Source organism: Anolis carolinensis, chromosome 1, assembly GCF_035594765.1.
Source record: "Anolis carolinensis isolate JA03-04 chromosome 1, rAnoCar3.1.pri, whole genome shotgun sequence".
Taxonomy (NCBI): domain Eukaryota; kingdom Metazoa; phylum Chordata; class Lepidosauria; order Squamata; family Dactyloidae; genus Anolis; species Anolis carolinensis.
In genome coordinates, this window is record NC_085841.1 from 215,195,866 (window position 1) to 215,221,605 (window position 25,740).

The 25,740-nt window shown below is 39.3% G+C and overlaps 1 protein-coding gene across 7 annotated transcripts in view; it reads left to right on the plus strand.

Moving 5' to 3' along the window:
* Window positions 1–25,740, plus strand: part of cobll1 (cordon-bleu WH2 repeat protein like 1) — a 109,983-nt gene that overhangs the window by 66,182 nt on the left and 18,061 nt on the right. For all 7 annotated transcript variants that reach the window (XM_008115161.3, XM_008115158.3, XM_008115159.3 and 4 more), the window contains 6 exons: window positions 2,701–2,883; window positions 10,961–11,162; window positions 12,386–12,614; window positions 13,927–13,962; window positions 14,900–14,994; window positions 15,427–15,666. In XM_008115161.3, coding sequence (XP_008113368.2) covers window positions 2,792–2,883; window positions 10,961–11,162; window positions 12,386–12,614; window positions 13,927–13,962; window positions 14,900–14,994; window positions 15,427–15,666 — 894 coding nt within the window. In that variant the 5' untranslated portion in view covers window positions 2,701–2,791. The remainder of the gene's footprint in view (window positions 1–2,700; window positions 2,884–10,960; window positions 11,163–12,385; window positions 12,615–13,926; window positions 13,963–14,899; window positions 14,995–15,426; window positions 15,667–25,740) is intronic.

The window sequence follows — 25,740 nt, forward strand, 5'->3', positions numbered from 1 at the left end:
AATACCAGGGTGAGTGCCTTCATTTTTCTTTTGTGATCAGGCTTGTGAGAGAGACAGATTGTGATCCAGTTCACTGGTGATCTTAGTGTTGCTCACAGCTCTTCATCACTTGCAGCTCTGCATCCCTTGCCTTGCTTTTTGACTGAAATAGCAAAGTTGGTACTTGTTTTATTAGTAAAGAAAGTTTTAAAAATTCCTATAAATTATGGGATGTGTAGAACTGTTGAACTGTGGATCTTTATGGCAGTTGGCACTTGGCAGGTGCCCTTCAGCTGCTCCTATCTGGGTTTTTAAAAAGAGATTTTATTTCTAGAAACTTTTAAGAATTTCATAAAAATCAGTAGATGACACAAATGTTCTGAAACTTGGGGGGCTGGCAGTGGTAAATATGTACTCCAATTGTGACCATTTTCATCCGGATAGCCCTAAAAATGACTAAAAGGGGAGCCTGGGAATGGCATTTTGTCCTCCTGAATTTGGGAAGCTCCCGAAAAATGGATGGAGGAGGCACCAAAATCGGGACACCGAAGACATGGGATTTACCCGAATTGCACACCCCAATAGAAACATTATCTAGCTTGGAGAAGTTACACTTTCAGCTTCTGAAGGAGACAAAGGTGTGAATAAATCTTGACAAGATTGGGCATATGATAGAATTGCCTTAGGGCCACCATAACTCAACACATCAGCAACAAAATGTATGCCATGAGTATTGATACCAAAATGTGTAACACTTTAAATTTAAAAAGTGAGATTTGTGTTTATCATTTTGAAATATTTTGGTTGCTGTTGTTTTTTTTAAAGAAGGTTCACTGTACTTCAGATGGTGGACCATAGGGATTTGGCATTTCTGAGCACAGGTTAGATTTGATATTTTTAGTCTTCAGCATCACCAGATTTTATTTTGTAACAAACACTACATCTTCAGTCAGATTAAACACACACATGCCTCAAGCTGTGATTAATTCTTTGCATGACACGACTGGATTAGTACACAGTGAATGATTCAGCACCACTCTGCAAGCCTTTTTGGACTGGATACTCATTTTCTGTTTGTTTGATCATGTTCCTGGTTTGGCTGATTTTCCCCTCTTCTGCAACAGTATTCCGCTTAGCAATAGATGTGCTGGCATGGGAGAGATTGCTGAATTTCCCCATCATCAAAGTTGTTCCAATTGTTGGAAAATAAGATTTCCCCACAACGGACTTGCCAGCCATGGAAGGAATGAATAACTGTTCTTTGCACAGGATTGCTTCGATTCATCCTGTATTTGGATTTTGTCAGACTTGCATGGTGAGCTGAAGAGAAAGGCAAACATTGTAATTAGATTTTATAGTTCAGCGTGGCCAAAATATTCTATGTTTGGACTGTATATTTTCTATTTTTACATCTGGTTTCTTCAGTCATGGTTTTGTGGTTTATTGCTGTTTGTGGAATCGCTGTCTTCTTGAGAGTGTGATGCTTCATCTTTGCATGTTAATGTTATTTTACTATTCTTAATTATAGTAGAGTCTCGCTTATCCAACCATCGCTTATTCAACATTCTGTATTATCCAATGCAGTCTGCCTTTTAGTAGTCAGTGTTTTAGTAGTCAATGTTTTCAATACATTGCGATGTTTTGGTGCTAAATTCGTAAATACAGTAATTACTACATAACGTTACCCTGTATTGAACTGCTTTTTCTGTCAGTTTGTTGTAAAACATGATGTTTTGGTGCATAATTTGTAAAATCATAAAGTAATTTGACATTTTATAGGCTTTCCCTTAATCCCTCCTTATTATCCAACATTTTTGCTTATCCAACATTCTCCCAACCCATTTATGTTGGATAAGCAAGACTCTACATAGAGTGAAAAGCAACTATTATAGTATGTATGTATATATAACTTCAAGTTGCCTGTTGACTTATAGTAATCCTATGAGTTTCATAGGGCTTTTTTGGCAAGAAATACTCAGTGATGGTTTTGCCAGTTCCTTTCTCTGAAACATAGTGTACAACATCTAGGATTTTGTGACCCCCTGCATTGTTTGCCAGATGACCCCAACAACAGTTACATAGTTTGTGGGAACTTTCCAGAAGAGTTATTGGTGTGGACAATGTATACAAACTTGGAAACTGAACATTGTATGATGGTGGTCATGGTTATCTCTAACAGCACAATCCTAGTTATTAGCTGTTCTTCTAGGCAGTGGGCTATATCTAATAAAAATTTTAAATCATACTGGTTGTAGTCAAAAAAATTAGCAGCAGGTCTCTCTTATCGGGATCCTCTACATGCAGATGTAAACTCTCAGTTGGATAGCTAGATAAAATCCTTTTGGATAATGTTAAATTGTAGCATTGTAAAGAAATGTAATTGTGTATATATCAGTGACTGGGGAGAGAGGGGAGGATATGAGATCAAGTGATTAACAGTGAAAGATTTCCGTAAATTTGTTCAGGAAATCTTTCCCTCCTAGGCTCTTTGCATAACAGGCTCTGAATTATTTAATTACTTTATCCTGGCTTTTGGTTGTTTACCTGAACTTGGCCAAGTCCAAGGATGGCACAGTTTCCTTTGCATTTGAAAATCACAGACTGCATAGTTTTGTCAAACTTTAAAGGCATTTTTGTGGGAAGCCAGCAAATGTCTGGATTGTTCCACTTATTTATTTTATGTTCTAATCCCTTTATTTTGGATTTCTTGCTTTATTTCAGACGAAAAGCAAAGCCTAAAGCTCCCCTTCCTCCGCCGGAGAAAAGGATCGCTGACTGTTCTTTTGATGATTCGGAATTAACTAACTACACTATGGAACAAAAAGAAAACATAATTGACAGGGATATTGAGCTTTCTGTGGTTCTTCCTGGGGATGTGATCAAGTCTACAACTGTTAATGGCAGGTATGTTGAAGAAAAAAATCATGCTGTTTTACAGTTGAAGTACATCGCTACTACTTCAAAACTGAATTTCTGAAAACACATTTTCTTATCATATGGTACAAGAAATTCATCATATCCTTAAAATGTACACTGACCACAAATGACTAATTTAAAATCACAATGTCTCAATCAAACCAGACTATCAACCAAAATACAATGGAGACAAAACAGAATGGATAAAATCCGTCTTTCATATAAAATAATTATATGACAAAGTAGGCTGGCAGAATTTTAAAAAGGATGTTGAGAATTGTTAAAGATGAGCCATATACATTTCATATTGTAATTAATTCAATTTTTAATATTAGCAGTGGCACTACCTACATAGGCACTATACTGTACCTTAAAGCTGGCCCGAGGTCTTGAAAATGTTCCCTCCCAATGCGACCTCCAATGTGAATTCACCTAGAATCAGTGTGACAAAATGAAATCCTGATTCCAGCTCTATGATCCATAGGACCTCTCCTGTGTGTAGGCACAGAAAGGATCTGAATGCTGGATTTTAAAAAGTTGCACAGTCCAACCAGAAGAGAAAGAAACACTTCCCACCCTGACTATGAAAGCTTAGTGTTCCTGTGGGAATGCTAGCTTTTACAGTCTCTGAAGCAAGTACTGGGAAAGCTGTTTGTCTCTTGCAAGAGGTAAGAAATGAAGAAAACAAACATTGGTTTAGATTGAGTCAGGACTAGAATGTCAATTATAGAGATCCGGTGGCTCTGTGTGGACTCCTTTGCAGCTTGTAGCCGATTTGTGTCGTGCATTCCAGAGAAAACTGAATCTCTATAATCCACCTTCTGATTAGCATTAATTGCCTGTGTGGAAGGACCTAAGAGGGCCCTTATTCTTGTCACACCTGACCTTGCTTCCATTGATGGGCAGAATACTGAAAAAGAGCTTTAACTGTAGTTCTTAACACCAGGTAGGCTTTTAAAAGAGAATATGATATTAAGCAGTATGTTCAAAGGATCTTTATGAGAAGGAGATCTGTAGTTGGTGGAATTCCATGTATGTTTTCATTTCAGTGCAGTAGGACACATACCATATATCTTTCATGCACATGATTTACTTTGAACTGTGATAGGTTGTGTGTATATGTACGTGAGTTGGGCAGATGTTTACAGAAACTCATTTGGAAATGTGTAGTTTATAAGTGACAGAATATATTCATGTGTACGTTGACCTCATGCATAAGTAAAGGGCAGGTCTGGAGGCCAAAATTATGAATTTCGATACGACATGTGATTAAGCCAAGAGCCATTATGTGGAGAGGGGAAGGTAGCTCAGGGGACCGGCCCCTCCTGACTACAGTACTTGTATTGACCCATGGATAAGTTGAGCCAAGGTTTTGTGGATTGATTTTTGACTAAAATGTCTAGATCAGGCCTGCATAATTTGCAGCCCTCCAACTGTTTTATCCTCTAACTTCCAGAAGCCCTAGCCAGCTAGTGCAATGGCCGGGAATTCTGGGAGTTGGAGGCCAAAACAGCTGGAGGGCCACAGGTTGTGCAAGCTTAGTCTACAACTATACATGAATATATAAAGTAGGAAGACCTCAGGGCACCATTTAAGGTAACTGAAGCCATATGGAGCTGTCCTGCTGGGCAATAGTGCTAACTAGGATAGGAAGAGTTTCTTGAGATTATCAGTTGTAATTATAAGCAAGCCTGAAATTGGCAAAGAGTCACATGGCCTGAAGAAAAAATGAATGAGAATACTTAAAAATAACTCTGACAACCTTGCAACTGATGAAGTAGAATGAATATACAAAGGCAACTCCAAGAATTACATAAGTCTCTTATTCTCAGGCTTTAGGGGTTTACTTTAGCTGTATGAGATTTGAGTTCCCTGGAGGCTTATAAATATTTTTCTCATGCATACATTCTTTTTAGTTTTCAGGACTTGGATAAAAAGCTGCCATTTTGAGGAGGTAGTAGAATGTATACACATACACGTAGAACTGAAGAGGATTTTTAAAGCTCAGCTTTAATATTTCCCAGAAAGTCTCCTTTTAAGAGTGTTACCCTGCTACAATCTACAAAGTGCTCTTTAAATGTGATCATTGTTTTTAAAAAAAGAAATTAGGGCAAAGTGTGCAAACAGACCAAAACCTGGCTTATTTTGAAAAATACAGTTTTAAATTTGATTTAGCTTCTCAAAAGGAAAAATTAAGTCTAACAAGTTCTGTTGGATGGTTTATCTCTGCTCACAAACCCAGAAAATATGTGGAAGCAAGACTGTCAGATTTTAGATTCCAAGTAGGAAATCAGTTCAAATAGTTGTTTACACATTAGGTACTAATAAAACAGGATTTGTAGACTTCACTGTTTTTAGGCTGGAACTTCAGTAGAATAATTTCATTTTCAGTTGAATGTTTGCTTGAAATGAAAGTCAAAATGTAATTTTCTAAGAGACAATCATTTTTCACTTTCAGGATAAAAAAAATAAGAGGATGTGGGGGGGGGGGGCAAGGGAGTTTGTGGCATTAATAAGACTCAATACTCTCACACACCATACCTTTCCGACATAATGCCATAATATTGGTGTGAAATGCTTTACATAAAAATACAATTGTATCTCTGGTCATAATTGCTCTCTAAGACATATAGGTCTGCTACTCTGTTAACTTAACTCTAAAGTGGAAGCAATACTTTCTGTTTCCTTGAGACTTAGTTTTATTGAAGGGTCAATAAAATCTTTCCTTATAGACCTAGACTTGGAAAACTGCCACCTGCAGATTTCATATGGCCCTTGCTTCCCCAAACAGTTAAAATTGCAGCATTTTTGCTACCACAATCCCTCAAATAGCTTAAAAGTTAGATGAAGTTTCACCCTTCCTTCCAATCAATAAAAAACAAACAAACAACCAAAGCCAAAACTGGGGGGCCATCAACCTCTTCCTAATGTCAGCCTATTTGGGGTTAGGTTCGGGCAGGTTTTCCAATGCATGTTGGGTGGTTGAAGAAGCAGAACTGCTACATTTTGCTGTGGTTTTGAGCTTACAGGGGAGTTACATGAAATATCACGCTAGGATACATTTTATGGAGTCTGAGGGCTTTGCTACATTGGCAAAATGTGTCAAAAGACAAGGAAGTAAATTGGTCTCCGCTCCCAATTTTGTTGCACACCCTGTTGTGGAAAATACTCTGATATACACAAAATTGCAGATATTTTAATGTGCAGCTGAACATATTTTGTGCAGTTGGAAAATATAATGTGCAGTAGGAAATAAATCCCTGTTAGCAGTATGAATTTCAATCTTAATAGAACAGATGTGAAAAAGGCAGATAGAAGCTTTATAGAGGTCAGTGTTACCACTCAGTTTTTATCACCTTACATTAATAGTATGTTATTGGGAACAAATATCTGACTGCTCTATCTGTGTCTAAGCAGGGTTTGTGCATGAAGATAGAAATAACTACTTTGGATCCAGTGGTGTTGCTGTCGGCATTGTCTATGGCAGGCCTGCACAACATGTGGCCCTGTGTTTGGGCACCCAACTCCCAGAAGCCCTAACCAGTTTGTCCACTGGTTAGGAATTCTGGAAACTGAAGTCCAAAAAACCAGGAGGGTTACAGATTGTGACTCCAGGATTTACTGGCACATTGACCATTCTACTTTGCATCACCATATTCTGTAATTATATCCACTATTACATGCATTTCATCATTAGTGATTCCTGTTTTAGTCTACAGTGCCATCAAAATGATACTTCGTGTGGGGTAGATCCAGGGAGAACATCTCCTTGGTACCAGCTTTCTGGTTTCTCCTGTGCAATGGGAAAAAAGTTTAGAATGCTTAATTGTTATGAAAACTAGCCTGCTGAAAGCCATTATCATTTCAACAACTGGTGCCGATAATTTGGAATTCAGCAGTGTCCCTTTTAAGTCTTCTCTTGGAATGTTATTATGAAGTTAGTTATACAATGTCATGGGACGGATTCTGACATTTAGTTTATTTTCCCCATTTTTGATGTCAAATGTGTGCCCCATATTCGATTGTCCTATTTGCCCTACATAAAACACATATATCATATTATGGTATATAAGTAAGCTCTTGATGTTCTGAGTAATACTATTAGGACCTGAAATGGCATTGATAAACAGACTTAGTTTTGTTGTAGGGTAGAAGAATGTTTATAAGCACATAATTTGGCTTGTGACAGGACGCTATTATTCCCCCAAAGTAACAAGCTGTAGGTTGCTAATGATGTGTTTTGAGTAGTGTCTGCTAGAAATCGTAGCTGTCAATTAGTGGTGTCACATTATTTTCTGTTTTGGTTCTGCCTTGCCTTGTCAGTTGAGTCCTGCACCACCACTACCAATTATTGGGTAGAAATGTCTGTGGTCACTGCATCAGTTCCTCTCCCAAGCACTCAAGCAAATGTGGTTCTATTGGAGACTTGGCTGTGGAACATACGTATGGATACTTAACCAGAGGTTTTTAATATAACCTGGTCCTTCCATGTGAATTATACAATTGCACAGTGGTATTGAAAAAATAAACCTGCTAGAATCAGGTTAGTGGTAGGCTGTCGAACTTCTAATAGAACTTCTCATGTAATTATTTTGAATTTGTTCAGATGATGAAGATGTCATAATGTAACCCATGTAGAGATAAGATTTTGGTTAGAGAAGCTTTTGAAGCCATGAACAGGTGCATGCATGGTGAAGCAAGTTGCTTGTAATTGTTGATCCGAAGTGGTGGTGGTGGTGGTGTTGGGATTCAAAAACAGCTTACAATTTGAAAAAAGAATACAAACAAAACATGAAAAGTGAATATTGAAATAGAATCAAAGAATATTAAAGCAATTCAATACATTCCAGTTTTAAAAGGTAACAAGATCTCATATAATACAGTTCTTTAAACATTTTCTCAAAAGGGTTGTTGTGTGTTTTCCAGGCTGTATGGCCATGTTTCAGAAGCAATCTCTCCTGGCGTTTCGCCCACATCTATGGCAGGCATCCTCAGAGGTTGTGAGGTAAACACACCACAACCCTGTGATTCCGGCCATGAAAGCCTTCAACAACATTTTCTGAAAACCTTTTAGCCTATATGAAGAAGTAACTAATTGTTGCACCCCTAGGCTGCATAGGCACCTTGAATCCACACTGGAGCCCAGAATATAAGATGTTTGTTTAATGTTGTTTCTGTAAATGCTTATGGCCATTGGTCGGAGCATTAATAAATTAATTGATTGGTTGATTGAATATAAGCAATCAAACTGTTTATCAAAGATTATAAGTAAGCACAAGCAAATAAAGCTCAGAGTCAATAGAATGGGTTAAATCCACAAGAGCAGTGTACTTGAAAGTCTATAAGCAAGAGTCCAAGAAAGTCATTCAAATGTTGTAGTCCAGATCAGAACTCGAACTTAGTCCCACAAGAAATATCAAGAATAGTCAAAACAGGATTCAATTCCAAGGCATGAAACAATCTTGAAACCATAGGAAACAAGGCTAGAATGCAGGCTCAATCTCCAATATAATCCAAGGTATTGGAGATCCACACGGCAAAGTCACAACTGGATTCAAAGGCAGGAACTTGAATCAAAATCCACGACTGCAAGGCATACAAGAACACGGAGCAAAGATCTTTCTCTCTTGAATTGCAAAGTTGACACCTCTGCCGTACAAAGAAAGGACCAGGCAGTTAAGGAAAACCCAAGGTCTCCTGTCCATGGGAAGACTATTTCTCTCATGAGAAAACTACTCAGTGCGCTACAGAAGCAGTCGTTTACTCCTTTGTAAACTTTCACGCTCCTTCTTCTCCCTCCTGTCAAACACATTATCCTCCTCTAAACTAGAATGTCCATCTCGCAGCTGGTGAACTGACCTTGACTGCGGAGAGGAATGTGGTTCAGAATGCCTGCTTGCAACCATTCTGTCTGTGGTCCCAGAATCCACTGGAACAGACTCTGGCTGCATTTTAGGCCCAAAATCTGGCTGAATGTCAGGCCCAACCTGTGAGTCCTCTGGCAAAGCAGAGGCGCAGGGACAATTACTGGCTGAATGGACCCAATCTCAGGCTCAGGCTGAACTACCACCCTAATGCAACAAGAACTGGGTCAGCTTCAATCCCATTCAAATTGATATGTTTGATTACTTATAGCCAAGCAGTACAAAGTTTGACTTTTTTCAGAAAAAGGATATCATTTTTGTTGGGTTTTCTTTTTAAACAAGAATTTTGAGCAGTACTTGAAGTTGACATTAATATACAGTTGTATTAAAAAGAATTTTAAAGTTCCACATGGTAGGGACCCAGTAATGGTGGATAGGGTACTAGCTCCTCTCCACTGAACAGATTTTAAAGCAGCAAAGAACACATTTTGTTCATTTTCAGTTGCCTCTCGGTGTTCTCTGCTTTTCAATCACTAAGAATTAGATTTGTGTCCTAGTATTTTAAGCAAATAAACACAAGTCATCTCCTAAATATTAAATGATTTGTCTCTATTTTTTCTCGCTTTTGCTGAAGTCATTTGTTTTATAAAACATGATTTGCTTGTTTGTAAACTCTCAGCTAAAAATGAGTAGTATAGGAGAAGAGATCTGCTAGTCAACATGCAGCTCATTGAAACTGCAGTTGACCCTAAAAAATAAGCCAGAGGAAGAAGTAAGGAATGTACTTTTTTACAGCAATCCTGGGCTTTTATGTTGTTTGGTGAAATGTTTTATTGAGACTCACATTCAACAAGGCCCTTTTTATAATTGAGGGGGACGTTGTGTAAGCTGTTCCAATTAGTAAGTGGAAAAATTATTTCATCATAATCTCTGCTATTCATTATCAAGATTGACCTAAGAGCAACTTTAAAGCTACAGAGTAAAGCTTCTGTGTGCCACAAGACCATTCAAAAGCTTAACCTGAGTAGGAATACAGTTTTTTTGTAGTTGCTGAAACTTTCTGCAGAATTTTTTTTATCTTGTGCAGGTATTCAGGTTCCTCTTGTTAACAGCCTTTTGTGAGTGTTGTAACTGAGTTTGTCTATGATTGAAAATGAATCATCACTTCGAACAATCAACTGTCTGAACAGACTGAAAAATATTTTTTAATATTTTTTCAGGATAAATACTATATTTCTAGTAGAACAGCTTTCACGTGTCTTTGTGTACTTCTTTTCTTGAGTATTGTTTGAGTTGAGTCAAGAGTGAAAGCAAGTAGACTTTTAGTTAGCTTAAAAGTGATATAGAGTGATCGAGAGACTAGTTCCTTCTGTATGAAAGAAGATGTAAACCAACTCAGTTAATATGAGAAATATTGCAAAGCAGTTGTACTTTATGATGAATGCTCTAAAAGGTTATGTTAATCCTTGCAAGTAAGAATACTATAATTCCAGGATGGAAATTATGGATATAATTTTGCCAAAGATTTATATTGGAAATTTACATTTTGTTACTGTCTTTCAATAACAGTAATTTATTTTTCAAACATTAATTATATACAAATATAAAAACAAATGAGACAAAGTATTATATACAGGAAGATAGTGTTTGGAGGCACATAATGGATCGTTAGATATATGCATATATATGTAATCGGGTAAATTTCAGCTAATTTTATTCGGTAAAATCTATTTTTGCTTGAAATTTGAATGTGTATATATGGGAAATCTTGCTATGACAAATATTCTGTGACCGAATTCAGTTATTACAACAATTTTCTTTTCCATGAAAATACAATAATAATCTCTCTTCTGAGTTGAAAGATGGAAAAGTCTTATCAGTTGGCATATAACTCTGTCATACCACTCTGTTATTATAGATATGGTAAATGTTTTTAAAATGACAGTGTTTTCAAAGTCAGCAGAATAGCTAGAAAATGTGTAGGAATGTGTGTGTGTGTGTGTAGGCGGAGACAGTTTCAAGGATTGCTGAGTTCCACTGAAACAGATTAGTCTTCAAAGTGCCTACTTTACCTGAACTGTGCTTTATGGTTGTTTTCAGATCTAAAAGCCTGAATGACAACAAGGCCATAGGTTTTCTTGGTTGTTGTTTTTACTTAATACCCCAGCAGAGATTTATAGCCACTTTCACTTTTCTTTCAGCAAGCCAATGATGGACTTACTGGTATATCTTTGTGCACAATACCGTTTAAATCCATCCAGCCACACTATAGATCTGGTGTCAGTAGATAAGAAACAGATCAAATTCAAACCAAATACACCCATTGGGATGCTTGAAGTCGACAAAGTGATTTTAAAGCCAAAACAAATGGATAAGAAAAAACCCACTCCTGTTGTCCCGGAGGTGAGATTGTAAAATGTTACTCCTTCTTTCTCTTGTCTTTATTTCCACAAGCTTACTATAGTTTGTAATGTTTAGATTTCGCCATGAAGTCTGACTTCGGCAGCTACTGGAAATTAAGATAGATTTGTCAAATGTTCAGTCTTGGGTGATGCACACAATGTGATCTTTTAAGGTTTGCATATAGAATTGCTGGATGAGACAGACTCACATGCAAAAATCTTTAGCTTTTTTTCTTGTTGGCTGGGAAAGGAGGATACCTATTTTTCTATGGGCTATAAGGAATGATACTCACAGGTTTTTTGCTGTCATCTGTTCTTTTTCTGTCCTAATGATCAGACTAGATAAGTGTGGGCAACTATGTGGTGATCCCCCCCACAAAAAAAGCCCCACCTGCAAACCACATCCCACTCCCAAAGATGCCAAAATAAATCACCTTCACCAGCAGCATCTGAGCCAAACTGGTGGCCGTAGCTGTGACATTGCATCATTTACAGCAGACTTGTTTGCTAGGGTATGGTCCCAAGAAGGAAGTATTGGGAGGTTTCCATTGCTTTTGGGTAGAATCATAATTCACATCACCTTCCCTTCTCATGAACTTGTTTGTTAGGGTATTGTCCCAAGAAGGAGCTATTTGGAGGTTTCCATTGCTTTTGGGTAAAAATCAGAAATCACATCCCCTTCCCTTCCCAACACATAGCTGGGTTGGGGTGAAGTCTAATCTGGTTCATCCTTTCATATATTGTTTTACTATAGGATTAATAAAACAAGAATGAGTTTGAATATAAACCCTGATATGTGTAGTGAGGGCTTTTTCTGTATCCCAAAAGGAAAACAATAATAGTTTGTCACCTACCACTTTGAAGTACCATCTAATCTGATTGTAAATTTTTGGCATAAAAATAAAAATGAGAGAACTTTGAAACTAAAACAAGGAAACATTGCTCCAGTTCAGCCTGGAGTTGCTAATCCTTATTGGAGTCCTATCTTTCTATTCCCTGGTGAGTTTTGAAACTTAGTAGAATTGCCTTAGTCAAGTGTTTGCTTTACATTGAGAAGAATTATCTAAATAACTGGATAGAGATAAATATGACATATTTTCCCACAAAGTATTGCCAACATTATTAGTATTGATGAACTATTCAGAACTACCATGGGGTGGTTATGCCTTTGAAAAGCATTTGAATTATATTTAATGGATGTTTTTTTTTCCGCACTTGTTTTAGCAAACGGTGAGAGTAGTGGTAAACTACAAGAAGACACAGAAAACAATTGTCAGAGTTAGCCCTCATGTACCACTTCAAGACCTCCTGCCAATTATCTGTAGCAAATGTGACTTCGATCCTTTGCACACTGTGTTGCTGAAGACCTACCAATCTTCTGAGACACTTGACTTGACAAAATCTCTTAATGTCCATGGATTGAGAGAATTATATGCAATGGATATCAGCAGATGTAAGATCTATGTAATTGTCTTTTACTACTCTATTATTAGAGGGAATGCTGGGAATATATAGAGTGTTCCCTCACTACTTTGCGGTTCACTTTTTGCAGATTCGCTGTTTTGCGGTTTTTCAATAAACTCTAAAAGAATATTATAAATCATAAAAATTACAATTTACAGCCTAAGGAAGGGAGGAAGGAGAACCCAAAGGGAGAGAAAAGGAGCCCAAGTGGCAGCGGGAGGAGAAGGAGGCGATTTGTCAACACACGATTGGTTGATAAAGACTTAAAATAGTGTATAACTACTAAAATAATGTATAAATATATAGTGTCCCTACTTCGCGGATTTTCACTTATTGCGGGTGGTCCTGGAACCTAACCTCCACAATAAGTGAGGGAACACTGTACTTGAGTGCAGAGTTTTTGTTATAATTTTAGCTACAACTCTTCTTTCTTTTTATTTTTGTTAATAAAAATTAAAAACAATAATTGCACCCATTACAAAATGCACAGTGCCTTGCAGTAGTATTTGCACAGCCCTTCTTTGAGGTTTCCATGTTTTTTTCTATTGCAATTTGGGACTGGAATGCATTTATTCTACATTGTTTGCAGTTGTTGTGTAGCACTATGAAAATGGAAAACTTTTTATTGTGGCACAAAAGCTAACTAAGCAAAAAGCAAACAAACCTCTGGCACTTGTTGGTTGCATCAGTATTCACCCTCCTTCCCTTGAGGCATCACTTGGTAAAAAGAACCTTTGGCAGAAATTAAAGCTGCAAGTATTCTTGGCTTTGCATGCATGCATCTTCTGTTTTTGCATATTATTTGCATCAAAATGGCTCCAACAACAACTCATATTTGCCAGAGATTTTCTATCAAATCGAGGTCTAGACTTTAACTGAGTCATTCTCAGACACACGGTAGTCTCATCTCAATGACCACGGTGTTGTTATCATTAGAACAGAGGTCTTTGTCCAAACCTTTCCTGTGTCTCCCGCATGTTTTTAACCTCCTTGTTTGCAAAGTTTTTTTCCATCTGCGTTTCTCAAGGCAAAAACTAGCCATGTGATAAACTAATGCATTTTCCTTTAATCCTAGAAATTAGGCCCACAATAAGTGTAGCACTTATTTATTCTTGTCTACAGATTTCTCTTGCTTTCTGTATGAAATTTGATAGTAGGGATCACTTCACACTCTTACGCACTTTGAAAACTTGTTTGTGTAGCTATCTGCTTCTTTGCTGAAAATCTGATTTAAAAAAAACCTTTTTTCAGGATACATTTGTCAATTACAATTAGATGTCCATTTCTCTTTCTCTTTCTAGCTACACCAACTACTGAATTCAGCTTCTCATTACAAGGTGAGCTGTTCTAATGTCATCGAGTGAATACAGGAAGGATTGTAAGGCACAATTATCTTTGAATATGATTGATGTTTACCTAGGTTAATCTCACAAAATAGATAACTCAGGTTTTTTACACAATTCATTGGTGATCCTATTTTAATGGAGTCCATGTATAAACACTTGCCTTCTGCACATTTTATGTGCAGTTTATTTTCAATTCTGTATCCTCTGCAGGCTGTTTGTATTAGCAATTTTCCTGAGCCAAAATGGGGGAGGCTATTATTGCTGGTACTCCCGTACAGTCACCTGCACTTTCTAAACATCTGCTCCAGATAGTTTATACAACTTTTTGAAACATGATGAGAGACTACATGGGTACCTTCAGAAGGAAGAGAATTAAGGAATCACCCTCACCCCATCCTCACACAATGTGTTAGTCCTGCTAGGATTGAAGAACCATTTAACTTAACAAAGACACATGACAATTGCTTATGGATGAGTCAGTATCAGTCACTTTTGCATGGCTTCTCTTACACCTCGATAAATAATGAACAAAATGTAGTGTGTTTTTTCTTGATACGTGAACTCGGAACTCTGACTTATCTTTTTGTGTAGTTTCTTTAGAAAGGATAACTAAATTACATTTAAAATTTAGCACAGGCAATGCTTTTATACTACTTAAATGAACATTTGTCATTGAAATTTTAAATGTAGAAAAACTATCAAATTGTATATTTTATATTTTGATTAATAAAATGTTTTCCAGTTGTTAAGAGATTGATAGGAAAAGTACTAAAAGAGGAATAGTGATATTACTAAATCATTTCATATGAAATTGAGTTCCAAATTATTTTTCAAAGAAATACTCCGCAATAGAAACAAAAAAGCAGGAAAGAAGACATTGGTGCAATCTGGGAATTGTGACAGCAAATTATTTTATTTTATTTTTTAGACTGTCAGAACTCACAAAATTCAGATGTTTTAAGGGAGAAAGAAAATAAAGGATTCTTCAGCTTTTTTCAGCGAAACAAGAAGAAACGAGAACAAGTAAGAAACAAAATGTTATTGTCAGTAGATTTTCCTCCTGTCTTACTTTAGAAGTGACAACTGAATGTATGTTTTGGCTTATTAAAAGCATCTGGGACTGGACAGGGAAATGTAACTATATCGATATATTACATACATTGCTTACAGGATGAGAACTGCTTGCCCATAATGAGATACCATGTTGTTATAATGGCTGTTTGAGAACAGTTAATCTGGTTTTTCACATCTGGTTGATGTTCAAACAGCAATAACCCAATTATAGGGCATATTAGAATGGTACTGAACTGAGTTCACTGTAATGAATTACTGTGTTTTTAGCGATAGAACCCAAATTTATCTCTGTAATAAAGGTTATGAATAAAGATTGTTGGCAAGTATCTATTCGTTGATTTTTATCATTGTGTATTGTTTTTATCTTATCTTCCTAATAAGACTGCCAGTGCTCCTGCTACTCCGTTAATGAGTAAACCAAGGCCTACCTTCATCACGAAACCCAATACAATTTCCAAACACTATGAGTCCAGCACACTACCATCCGAGATGCCAAAGAAGCGGCGAGCGCCCTTGCCACCTATGCCTGCTTCTCAGAGTGTGCCCCAGGATCTTGCACAAACTCAGGACAGACCTGCAACATGTGTGGTAAAATCTAGCAGTGTGGATGAAACTGACAAGGTTCGTTGTTAATAGCTCTGGTTTTTTTTCTTAAATGTTCTCCCTGAAATGTATTTCAGATACATTTCTGGGTCGCTTCGAAACAATTCAGCAAGAAAATTCACTGAGCATAAGCAAGTATGTAAGGCAGTCCCTATGCCAGTGTTAGACATCCTGATGAACAAGTTGTGCTGGTGTAATGATATGAAGGGCCTATCCACATGATGAACATCATATGGATGGGCTATCCATATGAGGAGAATTTGATTATGTAATCACAAAGACACATTTTTTTTCTTTAAATTTGTTATTTTCCTTGGAAATTGGTTCAGTTGAAATAAATGGAATATAGAAAGAATTATTGCAAATACACAAGGTATTTTCTAGTCTTGTGCATTTGTATAAAATAGATACCAATTTCTGTTTGTTTCATTCGTATGGCCCTGTTTCCATGTCCATCCGCTGGTTCCAAAACTGGTGCCCATCTGAAAGAGCTCTTTCGTTTCACTATCCAAATATAGAAATGCATTCATCCCATTGGCAGGCTGCCCAGGCTCCCCTTCTGCTCTGTTTAAGGACTTGGGGGCGGGGGTGAAAATCACAACACATGGAGGGCATATCTACCACTTTCAGTCTTCCAACCCTTACAAGGTTTGGGTCATCCCCCGAATTTTGGGGATTTTTTCTTTGTATAAATAAAGGTCTTCCTCTCGATATGCAGAGCAGACCTGAGGTTGAAGACGGGGCTTAAGGCAGCTCTGATTCTGAGAGGTTCCCCCGTCGGAATATGCAGAGAAGAACTGAAGTTGAAGACAGGGCTGAAGGCAGCACTGATTCTGAGAGGTCTTCCTCTCGACATGCAGAGCAGAACTGAGGTTGAAGACAGAGCTTAAGACAGCACTGATTCTGAGAGGTCTTCCTCTCGACATGCAGAGCAGAACTGAGGTTGAAGACAGGGCTTAAGACAGCACTTATTCTGAGAGGTCTTCCTCTCGATATGCAGAGCAGAACTGAGGTTGAAGACAGGGCTTAAGGCAGCACTGATTCTGAGAGGTCTTCCTCTCGATATGCAGAGCAGAACTGAGGTTGAAGACAGGGCTTAAGACAGCACTTATTCTGAGAGGTCTTCCTCTCGATATTCAGAGCAGAACTGAGGTTGAAGACAGGGCTTAAGGCAGCACTGATTCTGAGAGGTCTTCCTCTCGACATGCAGAGCAGAACTGAGGTTGAAGACGGGGCTTAAGGCAGCTCTGATTCTGAGAGGTTCCCCCGTCGGAATATGCAGAGCAGAACTGAGGTTGAAGACAGGGCTGAAGGCAGCACTGATTCTGAGAGGTCTTCCTCTCGACATGCAGAGCAGAACTGAGGTTGAAGACAGGGCTTAAGACAGCACTGATTCTGAGAGGTCTTCCTCTCGACATGCAGAGCAGAACTGAGGTTGAAGACAGGGCTTAAGACAGCACTTATTCTGAGAGGTCTTCCTCTCGATATGCAGAGCAGAACTGAGGTTGAAGACAGGGCTTAAGGCAGCTCTGATTCTGAGAGGTCTTCCTCTCGATATGCAGAGCAGAACTGAGGTTGAAGACAGGGCTTAAGACAGCACTTATTCTGAGAGGTCTTCCTCTCGATATGCAGAGCAGAACTGAGGTTGAAGACAGGGCTTAAGACAGCACTTATTCTGAGAGGTCTTCCTCTCGATATGCAGAGTAGAACTGAGGTTGAAGACAGGGCTTAAGACAGCACTGATTCTGAGAGGTCTTCCTCTCGACATGCAGAGCAGAACTGAGGTTGAAGACAGGGCTTAAGACAGCACTTATTCTGAGAGGTCTTCCTCTCGATATTCAGAGCAGAACTGAGGTTGAAGACAGGGCTTAAGGCAGCACTGATTCTGAGAGGTCTTCCTCTCGACATGCAGAGCAGAACTGAGGTTGAAGACTGGGCTTAAGGCAGCTCTGATTCTGAGAGGTTCCCCCGTCAGAATATGCAGAGCAGAACTGAGGTTGAAGACAGGGCTGAAGGCAGCACTGATTCTGAGAGGTCTTCCTCTCGACATGCAGAGCAGAACTGAGGTTGAAGACAGGGCTTAAGACAGCACTGATTCTGAGAGGTCTTCCTCTCGACATGCAGAGCAGAACTGAGGTTGAAGACAGGGCTTAAGACAGCACTTATTCTGAGAGGTCTTCCTCTCGATATGCAGAGCAGAACTGAGGTTGAAGACAGGGCTTAAGGCAGCTCTGATTCTGAGAGGTCTTCCTCTCGATATGCAGAGCAGAACTGAGGTTGAAGACAGGGCTTAAGACAGCACTTATTCTGAGAGGTCTTCCTCTCGATATGCAGAGCAGAACTGAGGTTGAAGACAGGGCTTAAGACAGCACTGATTCTGAGAGGTCTTCCTCTCGATATGCAGAGCAGAACTGAGGTTGAAGACAGGGCTTAAGACAGCACTTATTCTGAGAGGTCTTCCTCTCGATATGCAGAGCAGAACTGAGGTTGAAGACACTGCTTAAGACAGCACTTATTCTGAGAGGTCTTCCTCTCGATATGCAGAGCAGAACTGAGGTTGAAGACAGGGCTTAAGACAGCACTGATTCTGAGAGGTCTTCCTCTCGACATGCAGAGCAGAACTGAGGTTGAAGACAGGGCTTAAGACAGCACTTATTCTGAGAGGTCTTCCTCTCGATATTCAGAGCAGAACTGAGGTTGAAGACAGGGCTTAAGACAGCACTTATTCTGAGAGGTCTTCCTCTCGATATGCAGAGCAGAACTGAGGTTGAAGACAGGGCTTAAGACAGCACTGATTCTGAGAGGTCTTCCTCTCGACATGCAGAGCAGAACTGAGGTTGAAGACAGGGCTTAAGACAGCACTTATTCTGAGAGGTCTTCCTCTCGATATTCAGAGCAGAACTGAGGTTGAAGACAGGGCTTAAGGCAGCACTGATTCTGAGAGGTCTTCCTCTCGACATGCAGAGCAGAACTGAGGTTGAAGACGGGGCTTAAGGCAGCTCTGATTCTGAGAGGTTCCCCCGTCAGAATATGCAGAGCAGAACTGAGGTTGAAGACGGGGCTTAAGGCAGCACTGATTCTGAGAGGTCTTCCTCTCGATATGCAGAGCAGAACTGAGGTTGGAGACAGGGCTTAAGACAGCACTTATTTTGAGAGGTCTTCCTCTCGATATGCAGAGCAGAACTGAGGTTGAAGACAGGGCTTAAGACAGCACTTATTCTGAGAGGTCTTCCTCTCGATATGCAGAGCAGAACTGACGTTGAAGACAGGGCTTAAGACAGCACTTATTCTGAGAGGTCTTCCTCTCGATATGCAGAGCAGAACTGAGGTTGAAGACAGGGCTTAAGACAGCACTTATTCTGAGAGGTCTTCCTCTCGATATTCAGAGCAGAACTGAGGTTGAAGACAGGGCTTAAGACAGCACTTATTCTGAGAGGTCTTCCTCTCGATATGCAGAGCAGAACTGAGGTTGAAGACAGGGCTTAAGACAGCACTGATTCTGAGAGGTCTTCCTCTCGACATGCAGAGCAGAACTGAGGTTGAAGACAGGGCTTAAGACAGCACTTATTCTGAGAGGTCTTCCTCTCGATATTCAGAGCAGAACTGAGGTTGAAGACAGGGCTTAAGGCAGCACTGATTCTGAGAGGTCTTCCTCTCGACATGCAGAGCAGAACTGAGGTTGAAGACGGGGCTTAAGACAGCACTTATTCTGAGAGGTCTTCCTCTCGATATGCAGAGCAGAACTGACGTTGAAGACAGGGCTTAAGACAGCACTTATTCTGAGAGGTCTTCCTCTCGATATGCAGAGCAGAACTGAGGTTGAAGACAGGGCTTAAGACAGCACTTATTCTGAGAGGTCTTCCTCTCGATATGCAGAGCAGAACTGAGGTTGAAGACAGGGCTTAAGGCAGCTCTGATTCTGAGAGGTTCCCCCGTCGGAATATGCAGAGCAGAACTGAGGTTGAAGACGGGGCTTAAGGCAGCACTGATTCTGAGTGGTTTCCCTCTCGATATGCAGAGCAGAACTGAGGTTGAAGACAGGGCTTAAGGCAGCACTGATTCTGAGAGATCTTCCTCTCCATATGCAGTGGAGACCTGAGGTTAAAGAAGAAGAAGGCTGCAAGGCAGACACTTAGGCAGGCCAAGAGGCAACAAGCATGGCAGGCAGAGCAGCAGCTCCACCAACCAGCAGCTAAGAAGGATTCGCCCCGCAATGAGCTCTTTGGGAGCGTTTACCCCATTAAATAGCCAGAGCCTTGTGTGGTACTTCAGTTCCTCTGATTGGCCAGAATTGTCTCGGAAAACCAGGAAATGCTTCCAGGGCCACTCAGGGAGTATCATGTGGAACGAATAGCAGCAAATCAAAAGGGTTTGTGCTGCTTTCACATTCTTTTCACTGCTGCATCCGTGTGGGGAGGAGTCTGTTGTACCATGCCATATGAATGAACAACACAGTACAAAAGCATGGATGAAACATATGACACAAATACCGGGCCCTACTCTAGGATTTTTATTCCGCCCTCGGTATATTTCTGTTTCCCCTTACTCTCACAAACACATACCCTAAATAGTTTTCCATTTATTGTCAAAGGGATTCTTTTAAATTGTAAATTTTGAAGTTAAAATATATATTTTAGGTAAGAATGAAACATAGTCAAATAATCTGAAACATTCTGAAAGTGTTAAGATAATTTAGGACAAATTCAGAAATAGTGCTTTAGAGTGTAGCCGTTCTTTTCCGCATTTGTAAATGGTACTTCAGTCTTTCAAAATTCTACTTATCAATTTAGAACTGGAACCAATTTTTCTTTATTTAGCTGATAGTTTGTTGTGCTTGAATTAAAGATGGGAATATGAGAGGTTTCATTAACACACGATAACTGGAGAAGGATTAGGCATTTGTGTCATTTCCAAATTGCCTTTCTTAGCCTTTTTGTAAGAAATTGCAGTTAAATATGTTTCTGAGAAAAGGTGTTCTAAATAGTTCAGATTTTTGTGTTAGTAAGAACAAGATAGAGAAAATCAAATTTTACTTGCCAGAAGAATATGGATGTCTAAAATGAGTGTTTTTATCGTAATAAAATTGTCTGCTTCTGTAATAATGCATTTTAATGAAGTTGTGAAGCAGGCTGACAGGTCAAATCTATCTATATAAATCCCAATAAATGCTGAACTTATTCCAGCACAGTTTGTGGGGAAATTAATGCAGTGGGTAATATCTTGGTAAAGCACAGATTGTCAATTTCAAATTCCAATTAAAGTTCAAAGCTAAATGTGTCAGTGTAAATTGGACTACTGCATATTTGTGTTTCAGACATCACTTTGAATCTGGAATGAAAGGCATTTTAATGCATTAGGCTATATGAACATACTAGAACGATGAATTAAAGGACTGAATGTTGAGAAAAACACAGACCCAAGAGATGAATTTGATGTAAGGTTGTTCAGTAGATATTATTTTTTCTTACATCAGGCACCATTTAGTGATTTCTTTTTTATTAAATCACAACCACCAGAGTGTGCTGTTTAATAGAGATTTGGGATCTTATGGATAAGATGATCCTCTCATTTCACGAAAAGGGATATTTCAATGAGCTGTTCTCTCAAATAAAAGAAACATAATACGATTTCTAGAATTCACTTGTGAGGTTATGACTACATAACCATCATAGGACATAACTGCAGTGACTCTCAGCCTAATCCACTTCTCAGTCCTCATTTAACAGAAGCAGCTACTGCAATCCCTGGGGGTTTGCTCCTCTGTGACTCAGGAAGCAGCTGACTGACATTCTCACCCCCTCTTTTGAATGGTCTCATGTGACAATCAGAAGCAGGATTCCTGTCAGAATTGCCCTTAAGGAGATCAGGACTTCTTAAATCTTTTCCATTTGTGATCCCTTTTCTCCCAATAAATTTTTACATGACCCCAGGTGTAGAGGTATGTAAAATACAGTAGGTATAAAAATCAAACATTTACTGAGAATAAACCAGCATTTCCAAGACTTCCTAAATGGGCCGATTTTCCTTTCCATGGAATACAGCTGAAGCATTTTCTGCAGAGTCATAAACACTGCATGTGTAAATGGCTGGCATTCAGGAATCTTTAACTGTTGCCAATTTTTTCATGACCCCAGTTGAGCTAAGGGGAGTTGGAATCCACAGTTTAAGAAGTAGGGAACTAGACCACGCTTTTGTAGCTGTCCAATTCTGGCCAGCTGTCCACTTTGCATTTTTACAAGATACTAGAGCTTGGGAAATGTATTAAGTCTTTATGTGTGTCAGTCAAAGTCATATTCCAACTGTACCATTTATTTCCTTCAATTGCTGTCAAGTATTCTTCAGTAAAACTCCAAGATTTCCTTAGCAAGCATGGTCACTTGCCATGTTGGCTGTGATAGATTTTCGGAGCTGTAGTTTTGTGCATTTTTCCCATGTTTGAGCTGCAATAAAAAATACAAAGTTTATGGCATTGACATCATTAGATTAAAGCATGGCTGATTCTGTGTAGCTTTAGTATTGTGATGTACTAAGTTCTGTAAAAGAGTGATTTAGATTCAAAGGTACTGAACACAATTACTTTTAGGTACACATGGGAAGGTGTCCAATTCTGCTGTCTTGCTCTGCCACATTCCTATGCTGTTCCCAAGTCCTCAGAAACAATAATGCCCAACTGTGTAAAAAATCTCAGAGGGAAGGATGAGGTGTAGGAAGCCTTATTTTGTGAGTAGAATTCCAGTTGTGGAAATTAGGCCAGAAGCTAATTTTAGACCATTTGCTCCTTGGTATATACCATAATTTCACAGTAGGTTCTCGATTTATCTTTATTATAATGTGATTTTCAAAAATGGCTTGCTAGCCTTCATAATTTCTGAGCACTTTGAATCTTAGGGTTACTTGTTCATTATTCCCAGTGCTGAACATGCTTCCATCCATAGCAGTAATCTTAGAACAAGACACTTCAGTACCAAAAATATATTTAATTTTGTTGCACCATCTACTTCTGAATATACATTGCCCAAGAAAACCCTATGAAGTCCATGGAGTCGCCACAAATTGATGGACAATTTGGAGGGCACAGACACACATAGGGAAGCATCATACTGCTTAGCTGCCACTGGAGAAGCAACTGTCCTAATCCTGACAGCCGTTTCCTCTCTGGGGAAGATTAGTGTAGTTACTGAGATAGTATTTCAGGCTGCAGGCAGATTTTAGTTAATTAGAATTAATTAATTTGTTTTAAAAGAAAATCATTATCAGATCCCCCTAGTATCCATGCCATATTTCAGGTGTTTAAGTTTCAGATTACTGGAGCTGTAGCAGAGAGAAGCTCACACATGCTCCTTTATTATTCCAGAAAATTTGTATATGCTTGTAGTTTGGGATTAGTTTGTTTCAAAAAGTTTTCAGAGTTGCTCAGTCTTTGCAGTGTCTCAGTATAAAGCCATAGCTTGGAAAACAAGAAATAAAACTCTCTTGCCCCATTGCCCTTACAGTAGTTTGAACTGAAATGTCCTTGTCCCAGGTGAACAGCATGCTTGCTTGCTTCTGATAAAGCAAGGCATTTATCCATGCCAAAATGGTAATATCAGACAACAGTAAGAAAAGCCAGCTAAAAAAGAAACACTGTCTCTACTATTTATTGTTGTCTGATTTCTCAGTTTTAAATGGAAAACTCCAGTTGCCCTCTTTTTGCTTCTCCGTCGTACTTGACAGCAATTGAAGGAAATAAATGATATAGTTGGAATATGACTTTGACTGACACACATAAAGACAATACATTTTCTAGGTAATACCTGGGTTTGGTTTTGACAAAGAGCAAGTGAGAAGGCATCCTTGTCAGGACTCCATCATATTAAATTGAAGACAGACTAGCTCAGATGATCACATAGCCTTCAGTGCACATGGATGCTTTTTCTTCCTTTGCCATGCATGGAATGCATTGCAGGCTTTAAAAAATTAGATTTCAGAAAGCACCTTCTGACTCTGATTCTGCGTAAATGGTAAAGGTCCCTTTTCAGGAGAAAGGCAAACTATTAAATAAATAAATAAATAAATAGATGCAGTTAGGTTTCAGTTAATGAAATAGGCATGTTTCTGGGCATTTCTTCTTTATCAGAAAATTTGCAGTTATTTCAGAGGCAGAAATAACATGGGAAGAATAGGAATAGGTTTCACAACAAAGAAAAGAATAGTTCAACATGTTTCAGAAATCTTTTAATCCAAAATAAACATTACGTACATGTATGATGAAATAGTTGAGCCACTGGTGGTGCAGCGGGTTAAACTGCTGAGCTGCTGAACTTGCTGCCTGAAAGGTTGGCGGTTTGAATCCGGGAGCGGAGTGAGCTCCTCCTGTTAGCCTCTGATTGGTCAGGAAGCGAGCCTTAGCCCCATGTAAGCCAGCCTGAGTCCCCACGGGGAGATGGTGGTGTGGTATAAATAAAGATTTATTTATTTATTTATTTATTATTATTATTATTATTATTATTATTATTATTAGCCAGTGCACACTCTGAATGGTGGAGGTGGTGATGACGTGGCCGGGGAACCCCTCCCAGCCAAGCAGGGAATCCCTGAGGCTTCCAATGGGCCAATGGAGGTGGTTCCTTGGGCATAGAGGTTTCCAGGGGATTGTGTCCATCCTGTATGTGTAGCAAGGGAATGCTGGAGACAATGAGAGTCCGGAGAGATAAATGATGGAATTATGCAGATGCTAGGACAATGGGTGTTGGGGGTCCCCAGACATCTTATCATGCTGAGAGACCAAAGGTCCCAGAAATGTCTACTGGAGATGAGGATGCCATCAGAGTTTCTTCCTGAGTCCCAGTGGATAGCTGAGATCTCCAGAAGGGAAGTTTGGGGTGGCAAGCGGATGATCCCCGCTGGCAGTCAGAAAGGTTCTTTGTCCAAGAGATTATGTCTTGTCCCTGTTTCTCACACAGGGTGTGGAAGGAGTATCTGGAATGGCTGAGATTGCTCAAGAGATTATTAGAGTTCATTCTGGCCTGCTTCTATTTCATATAGTTCAATAAAATAAAGTACTAAAAGATAAAAATAGAGTTTACGTGATGCTTTAGTATACGTTCTTAGATAGAAATAAGGGTGAGGGGAGAAGGGTCTCATCTTAGCTGCATGCAGGATAGAAAAGGTTATTTGCTTTATTTGTTTTAATTCATTCCTCTGCACTCGTGAGCACATTCACATAAAGGAAAAGAGAGTATCATACTGGAGGAATATGGTACACTGTATCTATTTGGACTTCAACCTTGTTGCAGTAGGAGCGAATGGGGCCATGGAGTGATCTCCAGCAGAACTATATATGATCAGTGATGTGGACCAGGGAATCTCAGACTGAACAGCTGAGTTGGGATGTGTGCATGTGTGGAGAGCTGGGCTTTATGGAGTTGGGGGAGGGGTTGCTGCTGGTCTGGGCATGGTTGTGGGAGACTAGGGGGATGAAGGCTAACATAGTCCATCCTGGCCTCGCATCCTTGGAAAACGATGATTTCCTCAGTGTCAGAAATATCTCTCTTTTTATTAAGGGTGGGGGTGGCGTGGTGTTCAATAACATGGGCAGACAGCCCTTCCTAGGACCACCAGGGTTTGTGTGTGCTCACATGCTGTTCTGCCAGTTTCTGGCTAGGATGTGGTGTTGCAGATAGGCTACTGATGTTGCATTATTGTGATGGGAAATCTTACCTGGGTGCCTTCTAGATATGGACTACAACTCCTGTTGTTCCCTCTGCCATGTCTGTGGGCCTATATGGGTTAGGTTCAGGGTATCTGACCATATTTCCCTATACATACATGTTTGGCTTTGAGATTATTAGAAGTTGTTTTCTTAGCCTTGCCACCTTCATGAACACAGTTGGTGGGAACATAAGAGAGGGCCCTTTTCATGGCTGTCCCAGCCTCTGGAGCTCCCTTCCCAGGAAGATCAGAATGCCTCCATTCTTGTTGACAGCCAAACCCCTTTTTATTTCAACAAAGGTTTTAAAGAACACACTAAGGATCTGAATTGTTTTAAAATGTGCTTTGTTTAGTGATTCTCTTTGTTTTTAATTGTAATTGGGTCAATTAACTAAATATTTG